The sequence below is a fragment of the Cetorhinus maximus genome, chromosome 19 (assembly GCF_964194155.1).
Source record: "Cetorhinus maximus chromosome 19, sCetMax3.hap1.1, whole genome shotgun sequence".
Classification (NCBI taxonomy): Eukaryota; Metazoa; Chordata; class Chondrichthyes; order Lamniformes; family Cetorhinidae; genus Cetorhinus; species Cetorhinus maximus.
In genome coordinates this window covers 74323201-74337801 of record NC_135897.1, presented here as the reverse complement: position 1 = coordinate 74337801, position 14601 = coordinate 74323201, and the positions used below count along the sequence as shown (strand labels likewise).

General features: G+C 43.9%; 1 protein-coding gene across 4 annotated transcripts in view; it reads right to left on the bottom strand.

Annotated features, from left to right (window-relative positions):
- Window positions 1-14601, bottom strand: part of rhbdd1 (rhomboid domain containing 1) — a 71769-nt gene that overhangs the window by 6621 nt on the left and 50547 nt on the right. Inside the window, exon 7 of one of the 4 annotated variants that reach the window (XM_078564142.1) lies at window positions 12751-14415. The exons of the other annotated variants lie outside the window; for them this stretch is intronic. Within the exon in view, the coding sequence (XP_078420268.1) occupies window positions 14405-14415 (11 nt within the window). The 3' untranslated portion in view covers window positions 12751-14404. Of the gene's footprint in view, window positions 1-12750; window positions 14416-14601 lie in introns of those variants that run through there. 4 annotated transcript variants of the gene reach the window in all.

The window sequence follows — 14601 nt, the reverse complement described above, 5'->3', positions numbered from 1 at the left end:
GTTTTTCCCCCCTACGCCCTACTCCTTAGATTATAGGTAGGAGAGTGGGCAGGTGATCTGTTCTCAGGCTTCTACTGTATCCCACAATCAAGTTAATAAGGAGGGCGGATGAAAATGCCTTTTCCCTCAGACTTTTTTTATCTTTCTTTCCTCCACATTGGGAAAGCATCTGGTCCACACTTCTTGCTCCCTAAAAACAGTACTGCTCCATTTGGGAAAAGGTCACAAAAGGGAACCATAGACATAAGCCTCCAACTTCATAGATCCTTACTTAATTCTAATCAAAGCTATTTCATTCTCCTAAGGCCAGACATTAACATGTTCTTAGGTTATATGAGTATTGCAACTGAACTAATCTGTATTGGAAGAGTTAACATCCCTGTAACTATTGCACATTCCTGGGTTAGAATAATCTGGATTTCATCTGAATGGATATGGAATTCCTAAAGCATTGCGAGTGACTGAAGAGCATGCATTGCTGAGTTTCCAGTGGAGGCCCTGGGTTTTGTGTGCAGTGATTAGATCCAGATGTTTTCTAGCTTCTTAATTAATGGAAATATATTCCTATCTGCCAAGGCAAAAAAAAACCCACTGTTACCAAACGCTGATCACACTAAAATTATGTCCCTCTTTACAGTATTGCAGGAGAACTCTCAATGTGTGAAATTAAAAAAAAATCAAAGAGAATAAAAATAACATAGGATGCACTTTCATGTCAAAGCATAAGCATCTTGTATAAATAATATCGGGTCCTCCAACAGGTAGGAATAAAATCATATATTGCTATAGCTTAAATGATGTCGCAGATTAGCAGCTATCAACAATCCTGTCCAACTTGTTCCATGAACCTAGTCCTGTTTCAGGACCCAATCTTTTTTCCCCTCAAACCTATATCTCAGTCTTAACTTGCTTCCCAAATCAAAAATTCATCTGGCTGTCTTCTAAACACTTCTAACTACAGTAGCAGCTAATGCCGCAATGTGCAATCCAACACTATGAAGTGCAGCATCCTCCAAATACAGGACTGCCCAACCCCATTTAACTCATGAATCATACAGTGCATTGCACAGCTCATCATACAGAAGTCCAACCCACAGCTATGATATCAAGTACAAAAAGTCCAATCATAATATGGTGCATTCACACAAATTGCACCACCATAAAAACTACTTGCCAGAGGAGCATAATGTATTCAGTGCAACACCACTTAAGAACATAAGAAACACCAGCAGAAGTAGACCATATTGCCCCTCGAGCTTGCTACATCATTCAATAAGATCGTGGCTGACCTTCTATCTCAACTCTTTCTTGCCCAATCTTCACATCATCCAAAAAGCTATCAAAGTCATCTGGCCATCTCTCTAGGATCATCTGATCATTCACAGCTCTCTAGGGTAGAGAATTCCAAAAATTCAGAACCCTTTGAGTGAAGAAATTTCTCTGCATCTCAGTCCGAAATGGCTGATCCCCTAAATTGAGACTGTGACTCTCCTAGTTCTAGGTTTTCCAGCCAGGGAAATAAGTCAACATTTACCCTTAAAACCCTCTGAAGATGTCAAATGTTTCAATGAGAACACCTCTCATTCTTCTAAACTCCAGAGCATATAGGCCCATTCTACTTAATTTCTCCTCATATGTTAGCCCTCTCATCGCAGGAGTCAATCTAGTGAACTTTTGTTGCACTCCCTCTAAAACCAATACATCCTTCCTTAGCTATGGAAACCAGAACTATAAACTTACTAGGTATGGTCTCACTAAAGCTCTACATAACAGCAGCAAAACTTTGCTACTCTTATACTTCTACCCCCATTGCAATAAAGCATAACATACCATTTGCCTTCCTAATTGCTCAGGGAACGAACATGTTAACTTTGTGATTCTTGTACAGGACATTCAAATTCAATCCAAATCCCTTGGCATACCAACACTTACCAGTCTCTCATCTTTAAAAAAAAATCTGCTTTTCTATTCTTTTTGCCAATGCTATATTTCCTTACTTTAAACTCCATTTTTTTTTATTCATTCATGGGATGTGGGCACTGGCTAGGCCAGCAAAATGCCCATCCCCAGTTGCCCTTGTTTAGAGGACATTTAACGGTCAACCACATTGCTGTGGGTCTGGGTCTGGAGTCACACATAGGCCAGACCAGGTAAGGACAGCAGGTTTCCTTCCCTAAAAAGGACATTAGTGAATCAGATGGGTTTTTACAACAATTGACAATGGTTTCATGGTCATCATTAGACTTAATTCCAGAACCAGAATCTGCTGTAGTGGGATTTTTATTGGAATCTGCTATGGTGGGATTTGAACCTGGGTCCTCCAAAGCATTACCCTAGGTCTCTGGATTACTAGCCCAGCGACAATACCACTGTGCCATCGCTTCCCCCCTGTCACTTTTTTGCCTATTTTTAAACTGTCTATATCCCTTTGTGGCCTTTTTGGACTTCTTCACAGTTTAATTTCTAGCTAGCTTCAGAACATCAGAAAATTTAGATATACTACACTCAGTACGCTCATCTAAGTTATTTTAAATATATGATTGTAAACAGCTGAGGACCAAGCACTAATCCTTGTGGCCCCCCAACTAGTCACACCCTGTCATCATGAAAATCATCTGTTTATTCCAACTCTCTATTTTCTTTCCATTAACCAATCCACAATCCATGCTAATCTTGCGCAACAACCTCTTGTGTAGCACCTGCAGATGCCATTTAAAATCCAAATATATTATATCCATTGGTTCTCTTTTATCTACCCTGGTAAGAACACCCTCAAAAAACACTAACAGATTTATTAAATACGGTTTCCCTTTCATAAAACAGCATTGACTTGCCTAAATATAAGATTTTCTAAGTGTCCTGTTACCATGTCCCTTAAAATAGATTCCAGCAATTTCCCTGCCTTAGGCTAACGGGTCAATAGTTCTCTGTTTTCACTCTCTCCCCTTTCAGGAATAGCAGGGTTATAGTTGCTACCTTCCAATCCATGGGGAACATTCCAGAATCTAAGGAATTCTGGAAGATCAAAGCCATTGCATTGACCATCTGCTGCCACCTCTTTCAAAACCCTAGGATGTAAGCCACCCGTTTCAGGGGATTTGTTAGTTTTTAGTACCATTAAGTTTGCTAATCCTTTGTCATTTGCTATCTTGCACACGGCTGCAGGCCACTGCATTTCATAGGTCACTGATGCCCTATTTGCCAGGGCAGTATATTCAATTCCAAACAGATGGGACCTCACAGGCGAATAGGGCAATGGATTTTGCCTCCATTGCAGGATTTTCCCAGGTGTGAGGCATCATTGATTGCACCAATGTGGCCATCAAGGCACCCAGTGGCCGCCCGGTAGAATCAACAGAAAGAGTTTCCAATCCCTCAATGCTCAACTGGTTTGTGACCATATCAAGAGCTTCCTGCATGTGTGCACTCGCTTTTCTGGCTGTTCTTAGTCGCTTCTACATGGTCATCCGCCTGTGCCCTCAGAGGAGCTGGAGGTATGATGCTCACTTTTCCCTGCTTGTGGCTGAGATGCATGTGGTGGTCATCCTCCTCATGGAGGTGCTGAGGGGGGCAGCCCAGAGGCTACTGCACAAGCATCAATGCAGAGGCAGCCTCAGTCACTGGGCCCTGCTGCACAGATGTTCCCTCAGTCAGAGGGGCCAAGGCTGTTGATGATGATGGTGACCCATGAGGAGTGGCACCTGGCACCCTCATCCTCTTTGGTGACCGTCTCAGCCCTTGGCTGGTGCTCCAGATGGCTCAAGGGGACCACTAATTGAGACGCAACTGACATACCTCCAAAGATCTCTGTGCAATCAGCGCCACTGGCCGGTCAAGGCTACATAATGTGACATGTGTTCTGTCAGTGCACAGTTCTTGCATGCTCTCCAAGTTGCTGCAAACGGATCTCTCTGAGGTTGGCTATGTGAGCCGTGGTGGTTCATGTGAGCTGAATGGACTCTTGCTTTCTCTGCCCATAACCGCACACTGCCCCAGGAAACTGACATGTGGGAACATATTTGTTGTTGCTTGTATAAGTAGTCTCCTTTCCTGTTACTTCTAAGACCCTGCATCTGTGCCCAGCTGAGCATGGCTGTCTCATCTTCCATCCTGAGGAGGACTGTCCACCTCCTCCTGGACACCCAGGATGCACTCATCACCCAGTGCCACCCTATCTACGCGTTTACGAGGACCCATCGAGATGACTGGCTGGTACAGGTGCACTTGCAAGGTGTGATGCTGTTTGCTCTGAGGTCAGCTCTGACAGCGCTTGGCCTGGTGATTGTACAGTCAGTCTTTGCACCTCAAGTCAGAACTTGAGAGACACAAGGAAATCATGTAAACTTGCCTTGCCGAGTGGAAGCCTCTGCAATGCTGAGTCTTTGGCATGCTGTCAGACAGGGTAGGGTGCAATGCACTCTGTTAATCTACAGATTCCAATTTCTATTCACTTTCTCTTCCAGGGATACCTATCTCACCTTCTCCTTGTGGTTGGCAACCCTGGCCATCTCCAGTGCTCCTCTTCTATGGCAATGATGATGTGAAGGATGGGGCCTCCTCCTCCGATTTGGTCTCTTTCAGAGACATTGTGAGCCCCTTTCTCCTGCAATGACAAAAGGTTGCTGAAGTACTGCTGGCCTCTATGGCCAATGCTAAGGCCTCATATTCATAAAAAGCTGCATGTGAATGTTGGCTAATCCTCAACAGCACTAGGGCCTCTGAGCATTGCTGAGGCCCTGGGCACACATTGCTCTCATGTTTGTGAACAGCATGCGCCCTCAGGTTCCTCAGCTGGAGTGTCTACTGAAGACCAAATGCCCAAGAGGCCTATGTTGGCATTGCACTCACCTTGCCAGAGTAAATAATGTAATTAAACCTCTTCCTGCACTGGATTCCTCTGGTCCACACTCCACCTGCTCCGCCACCTCAATTCTGGCCTGTTTGTTCTGATGAAAGGTCATGACCTGAAACGTTAACTCTGTTTCTCTCTCCATATATGCTGCCACCTGCTGTGTATTTCCAGCATTTTCTGTGGTTATTTCAATCCAGATGTGCTTGGTTCGAAAGGGTAGCCTTTTCCTGTCACCCTCCAGACCTTCTCTCCCTCACTGCCTCGAGGAGGATCTTCAGGTCAGGAAAGCAAGGGGCAGCCTTGCTCTGGGTTCCAGCCCTCTGTTTATCTACCGTCAGATTTTTAAATCTAATTTCTCATTCTTAGCCAATTCACCCTTCGTATCTAAGTAATTGGATTTATTTAAATTCAAAACCCTACTTTAACACTTAACCACATCACTCTCAAACTCAATATGAAATTCCATCATATTATGATCCCTTCGTCAGAGGATCCTTCACAATAAGATTCCTAATTAATTGTCTCATGATACAATACTAGATCTAAGATAGCTTGTGCTTTCTAATAGTGCCTTCCAATCTAATACAGCATGTTCCAATTTGACACAATGCAATTGAATAGAGCACTGTTCAACTCAATGCATTGCTGTCCAAGGCAAAGCCATTGAACAGCTATTTGCAACTGACCTAGCTAACCTAGCTCAATGCAACCAGCAAATTGAAAAGAGCTGGAAACATAGGTGTGACTAATATTTCTAGGTACCACAGACCCCCCACCTTGGCCAAAAGCATGAGCAAAGAAACTGTATAAATGCGGCTCTGAAGATAAACATCAGCTCATGATGTAAAAGTAGCAAAGGCTTATCCCTTTTTTGTGATGAACCTCTCTGCCAGGCTTGCTCTGTACACATCAGAAGACCTCAATGGAAGTTTGAAACAGGTACATGAGATCTGGCATCTAAGAAGGTCTTCATTTGCCAACAGGTGGCAGTATAGACAAACTTTAGGAGAGCGAGTTAAAATCGGAGACAATAATGAGCCCATAAAGCCTTCTGCACAATAAGCAGATTTCGTTATTGTTCAAGAAATGCATTAAAAAACACTAGAGAGCAGCTAAGGCAATGTGCACCAGCAATCACAGCATTGTTGAGCTGGATTAGCAAACGAGGCAAGGATTAACAGCCCACTGCCAGCAGTCTCTTTGGCTGTTTGTTCATCAGAATGTTTTGTGGAATGAATAACCAATGGAATTCCTAATAATCCTGAATGAATTGAGAACTCAAACTTGCTGAAGTGCACTAAATTGTAAAAATAAAAAAAGTGGTACATAGGCACATTCTGGGATGATGACAAATAGCAAATCAACTTTGAAACGCTCTGAACAATATGTACTTGGCACAAACACTTTGTATTTTATTTAGGCACATTAACAGGAATCTCTTTTCCCTGTTACCTCCATGAAGAAACTGAGAAAAAAAAACTTAGTATCGCTGCTGTGTTTTATGGGGAAGCAAGGAGACACAGAGTTGATTCTGCCGCAATCAAACACTTCGAATGATTAATGCCTGCTTTTAAATTATAGCTGTCCTCTCACCTGTTTCTTCCCTACTGTTGTGTATAGATGAGTAGGTTAGAAACATAAGGCTAGGAACAGATGTAACAAGTAGGTGGAAGGCAGTTAGTTCCTGTCAATGTGGTTTTTGTTCATGTTCTTTTCTCCAACCAACATTGTGAAATAAAAGTAGCAGCGACAAGTTTGAGTATGCATTATAGCAATTCCTCAGTCACAGACATAAAATGACTAGTACAGCACTTCATATTAAATAACTAAATAAATAACCCTTCAAGCTGTTAGCCACTTCTGTTGGACGGTCTCTTAAGTTTAAAAAGCGGTTGAAATGCAACTTTCCATTGTACATTCAGGTCCTAAAAACAGCTAGTAGGAAAGAGTAACTCAACATGTGATCAGGGAAATATTCACCCATTACACGCCAAGCATATGTAAATACAATATCTAAATTTCATTTAGACAAATAACATACAACCTTAATGTGGCTACATTCAAAAAGGGTTCTCATTACTAACATGACCAGGGAGGAGCAAGAACGAGTGCTACAAAACTATCAGCCCATCTCACAATTTATTGTGTCGAAATGTGACATATTGGATAACAATGTTATTTCTTGCTTCTGTGTTATCACTTTTAATGTGAAATGCCCTTTTAAAAAACCCTTTTCTTTTTTTGGCTAAGCCAGCATTTACTACCCATCCCTAGCTGCCCTTGAGAAGGTGGTGGTGAGCTGCCTTCTTAAACTGCTGCTGTCCATGTGGTGTAGGTACACCCACAGTGCTGTTAGGAAGGGAGTTCCAGGATTTTGACCCAGCGATGGTGAAGGAACAGCGAGATATTTCCAAGTCAGGATGGTGAGTGACTTGGAGGGAAACTTCCAGGTGGTGATGTTCCCATCTATCTGCTGACCTTGTCCTTCTAGATGGTAGTGGTCGTGGGTTTGGAAGGTGCTGTTTAAGGAGACTTGGTGAATTCCTGCAGTGCATCTTGCAGATGGTACACACTGCTGCTACTGCGTGTCGGTAGAGGAGGGAGTGAATGTTTGTGGATGGAGTGCCAATCAATTGGGCTTCTTTGTCCTGGATGGTGTCGAGCTTCTTGAGTGTGGTGGGAGCTGCACTCATCCAGGCAATTGGGGAGTATTCCATCACACTTCTGACTTGTGCCTTGTGGGCAGGCTTTGGGGAGACAGGAGATGAGTTACTCGTCACAGGATTCTTAGCCTCTGACCTGATCTTGTAGCCACAGTATTTATATGGCTAGTCCAGTTCAGTTTCTGATCAGTGGTAACCCCCAGGATGTTGATAGTGGGGGAATCAGTGATGGTAATGCCATTGAACGTCAAGGGGCAATGGTTAGATTCTCTCTTGTTGGAGATGGTCATTGCCTGGCACTTGTGTGGCGTGAATGTTACTTGCCACTTGTCAGCCCAAGCCTGGATATTGTCCAGGTGTTGCTGCATTTGGACATAGACTGCTTCAGTATCTGAGGAGTCACGAATGGTGCTGAACATTGTGCAAGCATCAGCGAACATCCCCACTTCTGACCTTATGATGGAAGGAAGGTCATTGATGAAGCCGCTGAAAGTGGTTGGGCCAAGGACACTACCCTGAGGAACAACTGCTGTGATCCTGGAGCTGAGATGACTGACCTCCAACAACCACAACCATTTTCCTTTGTGCTAGGTATGACTCCAACCAGTGGAGAATTTTCCCCGATTCCTATTGACTCCAGTTTTGCTAGGATTCCTTAATGCCACACTCGGTCAAATGCGACCTTGATGTCAAGGGCAGTCACTCTCACCTCACCTCGGGAGTTCAGTTCTTCTGTGCATGTTTGAACCAAGGCTATAATGAGGTCAGGAGCTGTGGGGCCCTGGCAGAACCCAAACCGAACATCAGTGAGCAGGTTATTGCTAAACAAGTGCCGCTTGATAGCACTGTTGATGACCCCTTCCATTACTTTATTGATCGTCAAGAGTAGGGGCGGTAATTGGTCGGGTTGGATTTGTCCTGCTTTTTGTGTACAGGACATAACCTGGGCAATTTTCCACATAGCCGGGTAGATGCCAGTGTTGTAGCTGTACTGGAACAACTTGGCTAGGCATGTGGCAAGTTCTGGAGCACAAGTCTTCGGCACTGTTGCTGGAATATTGTCAGGGCACATTACCTTTGCAGTATCCAATGCCTTCAGCCATTTCTTGATATCACATGAAGTGAATCGAATTGGCTGAAGACTGGCATCTGTGATGCTGGGGACCTCCGGAGGAGGCCGAGATGGATCACCCACTCAGCACTTCTGGCTGAAGATTGTGGCAAATGCTTCAGCTTTATCTTTTGCACTGATGTACTGGGCTCCCCCATCATTGAAGATGGGGATATTTGTTGAGCGTCCTCCTCCAGTGAGTTGTTTAATTGTGCACCACCATTCATGATTGGATGTGGCAGGACTGCAGAGCTTAGATCTGATCAGTTGGTTGTGGGCTCACTTAACTCAGTCTATCCCTTGCTGCTCATGCTGTTTGGCATGCAAGTAGTCCTGTGTTATAGCTTCACCAGGCTGACACCTCATTTTTAGGTATGCCTGGTGCTGCTCCCGGTATGACCTCCTGCACTCTTCATTGAACCAGAGTTGATCCCCTGGCTTGATGGTAATGCTAGAGTGGGGGTTATGCCAGGTTATGAGATTACAGATTGTGTTCGAGTACAATTCTGCTGTTGCTGGTGGCCCACAGCACCTCATGGGTGCCCAGTCTTGAATTGCTAGGTCTGTTCGAGCATGGTGGTTGTGCCACACATCATGATGGAGGGTATGCTCAACGTGAAGGCGGGACTTCGTCTCCACAAAGACTGTGTGGTGGTCACTCCTACCGATACTTTCATGGACAGACGCATCTGCAGCAGGCAGGTTGGTGGGGATGAGGTCAAGTATGTTTTTCCCTCTTATTGGTTCCCTCACCATCTGCCACAGACTCAGTCTAGCAGCTATGTCTTTTAGGACTCGGCCAGCTCGGTCAGCCGTGGTGCTACCGAGCCACTTTTGGTGATGGACATTGAAGTGATGAATTAGTACTTCCTCCAAATGGTGTTCAACAAGCACTGATTCATCAACTTAAGGAGGGTGGTACCTGGTAATCAGCCTTGCCCATCTTTGCCATGATGCTGTGAGACCTCATGGGGCCTGGAGTCGATGTTGAGAACTCCCTCCCAACTGTATGCCACTGTGCCACCACCTCTGCTGGGATGGTGATGGTGGTGTCTGGGATATTATATGTAAGATATGGTTCAGTGATGTCAGACTATTGCTTGACTAGTCTGTGGGATAACTCTCCCAATTTTGGCACTAACCCCCAAATGTTCATAAGGAGGACTTTGCAGGGTCAACAGGGCTGAGTTTGCCATTGTTGCTTCCGGTGCACAGGTCGATTCCGGGTGGTCCGTCCGGTTTCATTCCTTTTTTGAGACTTTGTAGCGGTTTGATACAACTGCGTGACTTGCTGACCATTTCAGAGAGCATTTAGGAGTCAACCACATTGCTGTGGGTCTGGAGTCACATGTAGGCCAGACCAGGTAAGGACAGCAGATTTCCTTACCTGAAGGGCATTAACGGACCAGATGGGTTTTTACAACAATCGTCAATGTTTTCACGGTCATCGTTAAACTTTTATTTCCAGGTTTTTTCATTGAATTCAAATTCCAACACCTACGTGGCGGGATTTGAACCCGGGTTCTCAGAGCCCGGGTCTCTGGATTACTAGTCCAGCGAGTAGAGTAGGTTTCATCAGTTTACATCCTTTCCCCCCCCCAACACCTCCCACTCTAGTGGTGGGTGTCACAGTGGGCAACAGATGGCGGGCTCCCACAAATCACATGATTTGAGCAGATGCGATGCTGCTTTATTAGATTGCAGGTTACAAGAACTACAGCATTTTTCCTTGTTGCTTAAATTTTTACTATTATACAGGCAGATATTGCTTGGTATTGCTCACATTGAGTTGGAAAATATATTGTCCTAAAACAGCTGGGTTATCAGCAAAATGCGACAGGGGAAGTGTCACGTGTACAGGAAGTGCCCACTACAGGAAAGACATTTCACATATTATACACTAATACGCTTTCCATTGAGCAACTCACTATTGGAATGTTATATGCAGAATATGGCCAGCAGTGCAGTGTGATTTTCACTTCTGGTACTTGGTTTCAAACTAAGGCTAGAAGAAATGGGACTGAGTGGGTGGAAAGGGAAAGGTATAGTAGGAAGTTGATGGGATGCTGTGGGAGCAGGAGGGTAAAGGTGGGGGCGGGAATGGGAAGGGAGTTACTAGAAGACTGCAGATTGTATTTTCTCTGCAACCAGTGGTGGAAAATACAGCCTAGTTCCTTTTCTTACGACAACATACATTCCAACCATTACCCTCTCCACTCTCGAAAAGAGAGGAGAAAAGAGAAGGCAGACAGTTGACCTGATTTGGGTCTTCAAGATTACGAAATGTTTGATAGGGTAGACATAGACAAGATGTTTCCCCTTGCAGACAAGACCAGAATAAGGAGCCATAAACATAAAATAGTCACAAATAAATCAGGAGACACAGTGGCTGGAATGAGGAACTGGCTAGCACAAGTTGAGGCAAATAGCATAGATGCATTTAAGGGGAAGTTAGATGAGCTTGATCCAAAGGAGAAGCGAGTTAGCCAAGACAAGCTTTGACAGAATGAAGGACATGTTAACATCAAAGAAACTGAACCAGAATTTTAGGAAAAGAATGTGGAGGCGCTACATTTTGTCATCTATGTTATATACCTCAGAAACATGGGCTAAAGAGACTGTTGATGAGCTGAATGCATTCGAGATATATATAGGAGGATGTTCTGCATATCCTTCATAGACAAAGACTAATGAATGCTGGAAATGGCTGAGAAAAGAGGAAATTAGTGAAGAAAACAGAATTTAGAGCATAACATCAAAAAGGTACAATACTTTGTCTACTACCTGCTATCATGATGTAACCAAAGATAGTTACTGGAGGGAAAAATGGAGAGGGAAGCAGAGAAAATGGATGACAGATGTAATGGACTGGATGCAGTTGACCTATGCAGAATGTGTAAAGGCAGTAAAAGACAGAAAAGGTGAAGATCCAAAGCAGTCAATCTTCTGGAAAGGAAATGGCACCAACAAACGAGCAAAGATAAGCACATGAGGGAGAGAAAGGATTAGAGAGATATGTTAACAGGGTTAGAAATTGGAAACAGGGTTATGCTGTGTGAAGCATAAACAAAGGCATGAACCAGTTGGGCCGAATGGCCTCTGTGTTGTAAATACTACATAACTTTGTAAGAAAAAGGTCAGAGTGAAGTGCAAGAGGAAAGAGAGAGAGACAGAAGCAGCAGAGCAGAGACAGATTAAAAAAAAACGACAAAATAAAAAAGTGAGAGACACACCAATTCATGTGACACTTTGTGCAACACAACAGAAGACTGAGTAGCACAATGACATTCCTGGTCACGGGTAAATTTTTCAGGATTCCACTCTTGGCATGGGGTCTAATTTAACAGGAGCACTTTAGAAAATCAGGCATGCAATTCAACACACCTGATTTGCCACACTCCCATGAAAATCAAAGTGTATAATTGCCATTTAGAATTTGAGTTTTAGTTTAGTGCATCATTTACATTTGAGACACAGTCCAAGTCTCACATGCATAGAGCAGAGTGAGCAAGTTTATTGCTCTATAGACATCCAGTTTGGGAAGCAGACTCACTGCTAGCTAATGTTCGAAGTTTGCTTAGGGCTACACTTGCTTTGGCAATTCTTGCATATGTCTTGTCATCAACATAGACAGCTCGAGAGAGTGTGCTACTAAGATAAGTGAACTTATCCTCTGCTGAGAGGTTCTAGTCATGGACTAAAAGCTTGGGCTCAAGGTAGGGCTTTAGTTTTCTTTGTCTTGATTATAAGACTGAAACTGTCACATGCATTGGCGAACAAGTCCCTGTTATGTTGCATGGCCAGCTTTGATCTAGCAGTTAATGCACAGTCATTGGCAAACAGGAGATCGTGAAGTATGTCCCTGGAGACCTTGGTTTTTTCCAGCATCGTCTAAGATCGAGCAGCTTCCCATCCATGCGATATCTGGTTTCAATGTCAGGATCACCATCATGGAAGGCATCGGACAGCATGGCGGAGAAAAACATGCTGGAGGGTTGGCGCTAGCTGCAGCCCTGCTTAACTCCATTAATGATTGGGAATGGGTCAGAAGACTCACCATAATCCAGAACACGCTTCAGCATGGAGTCGCGGAGCTGTCGAACTGTTGTGATGAATTTCTCAGGGCAATTAAATTTCTCCATTATTTTACAAAAGCCTTCATGTCGAAGGCCTTGGTCAGGTCAACAAATGTGGTGTAGAGGTCTATGTTCCATTCTTGGCATTTCTTGTGGAGTTGTCTAACCATGAACACCATATCAGTAGCTCCTCAACCTTTTCCGAAACTGCACTCGCTCTCTGGCAGCAGATCCTGGTTGAAATGTTGCAATAAGTGGTTCAGAAAGATTTTGGAAGGTTTTGCCAGTGACGGAGAGGAGTGAGATTCCTCTACGATAGTTGCAAGATTGGCGTGTTTCTTTCTGCTTGTATAGGTGGACAATGGAGATATCTTTGTATTCTTGCGCTATGACAAAGTCTATGGAGCAATAGTCCTGCCCACTCTGCTCCATGTATGAGATGTGGACTGCGTACCAGTGTCAAGCCAAGAAGCTCAATGACTTTCAGTAAGCTGTCTTTGGAAGCTTCTGAAAATCAGATGACAGGACAAAATGCCAGATACTGAGGAGCTCACTGGAGCTGGCATGTCAAGCATCCATACCATATTGAGACAGTCACAACTGATTTGGTTGGTTTTATGTCGCCAGAATTCCTGACACTCACTTAACAATGCAAATCTTCTATGGAGAGCATGAGTCTAAAGTATGCTCTTATGGCGGTCAAAGGAAGCATTGCAAAAGGGCGCTAAGGATTTTGCTTAGAAGTTTTGATATTGACCCCGAGTCCTGGGAGAAGTTCGCCCAGGATCGCTGCACCTGGCACTGGCGCGACCAAATAAAAAAGGGTGCAGCCTTCTTTGAAAGCAAGTGCACATCAAATGCAGACAGAAAACACAGAGAGGAAATCCCGAGCCAGCAACTCATCCAAAATGCAATCACCTGCAACCTGTCCTATTGCAGCAGGACCTTCCAGGCGCAGATCGTCTTACCAGACACCCACCAGAACTACCAAACAGCTGAGATAATGGACATGGTCATCTTCACCTCCAAGGGTGAACAACACATTTGATATACGCAGTACAAGTGTTATGACTGCCACAATGGATAGGATGCTTTCTTGCTTTAGTAGGTAGTTTTTGGGTGATGTATTGCACTGTGCCATGATTCTTTGATTCTGGTACTGATGCCAGAGAAAGTTCATCAGCAGTTAGCAGGTCAAGCTGCTAGGTTGACAGCTACCACTTGCTGCTGACATTGAGTACACAGTTGCTTCAGCGTCTTGACAAACTAAAATCGCAATATGGCAGATCTTTATTTCTTACTCTACTGCAGAGAATCCTCAGGAGTTGGAAGAGAGCAATGAAAAGGCACTTTTATACTGGCATTCATTTAGTTCAGTTCATGGAAGAGTGGAGTTCATGTCCTGCCTCCCCATATTTACACTTCTAAAATTGGCTCCTTTATTCTGCTGGCAGATTCTGAGACCAACTGAATCAAAATATTATCATCCAATGCTATCAACGGCCCTTTTGAAATGATGGATGTATGATTAAGCAACTGCAGAGTTGTTAATGTTGATTAACAGCTATTTGTATGTAAATTGAAATATGCTGAATGGATAGCAAGTAGGTAGGAAATCTTTTTCTTCTCGGTAGTGCACAAAACTGCTTTTATGTTCATTTTCAGCTGTTAGTTTCCAATATGTAATCTCTTGCAGCGAACATTACCAGGAAACTAAAAAATTAAAGTGAGATACTCTGTTAGAGGAGTTCAAAAACTGCCTGTCATCCAACCTTGAAACCTATGTGGAGGAAGAGCTTCAAAAGCCGGAGAAGCGACTTTCGTGGCAGACAACTATGAATTGGCCCACAAGCATCAAACTCAGAATAAACCTGGGTTTGGTAACTCCAATAAGCTAGG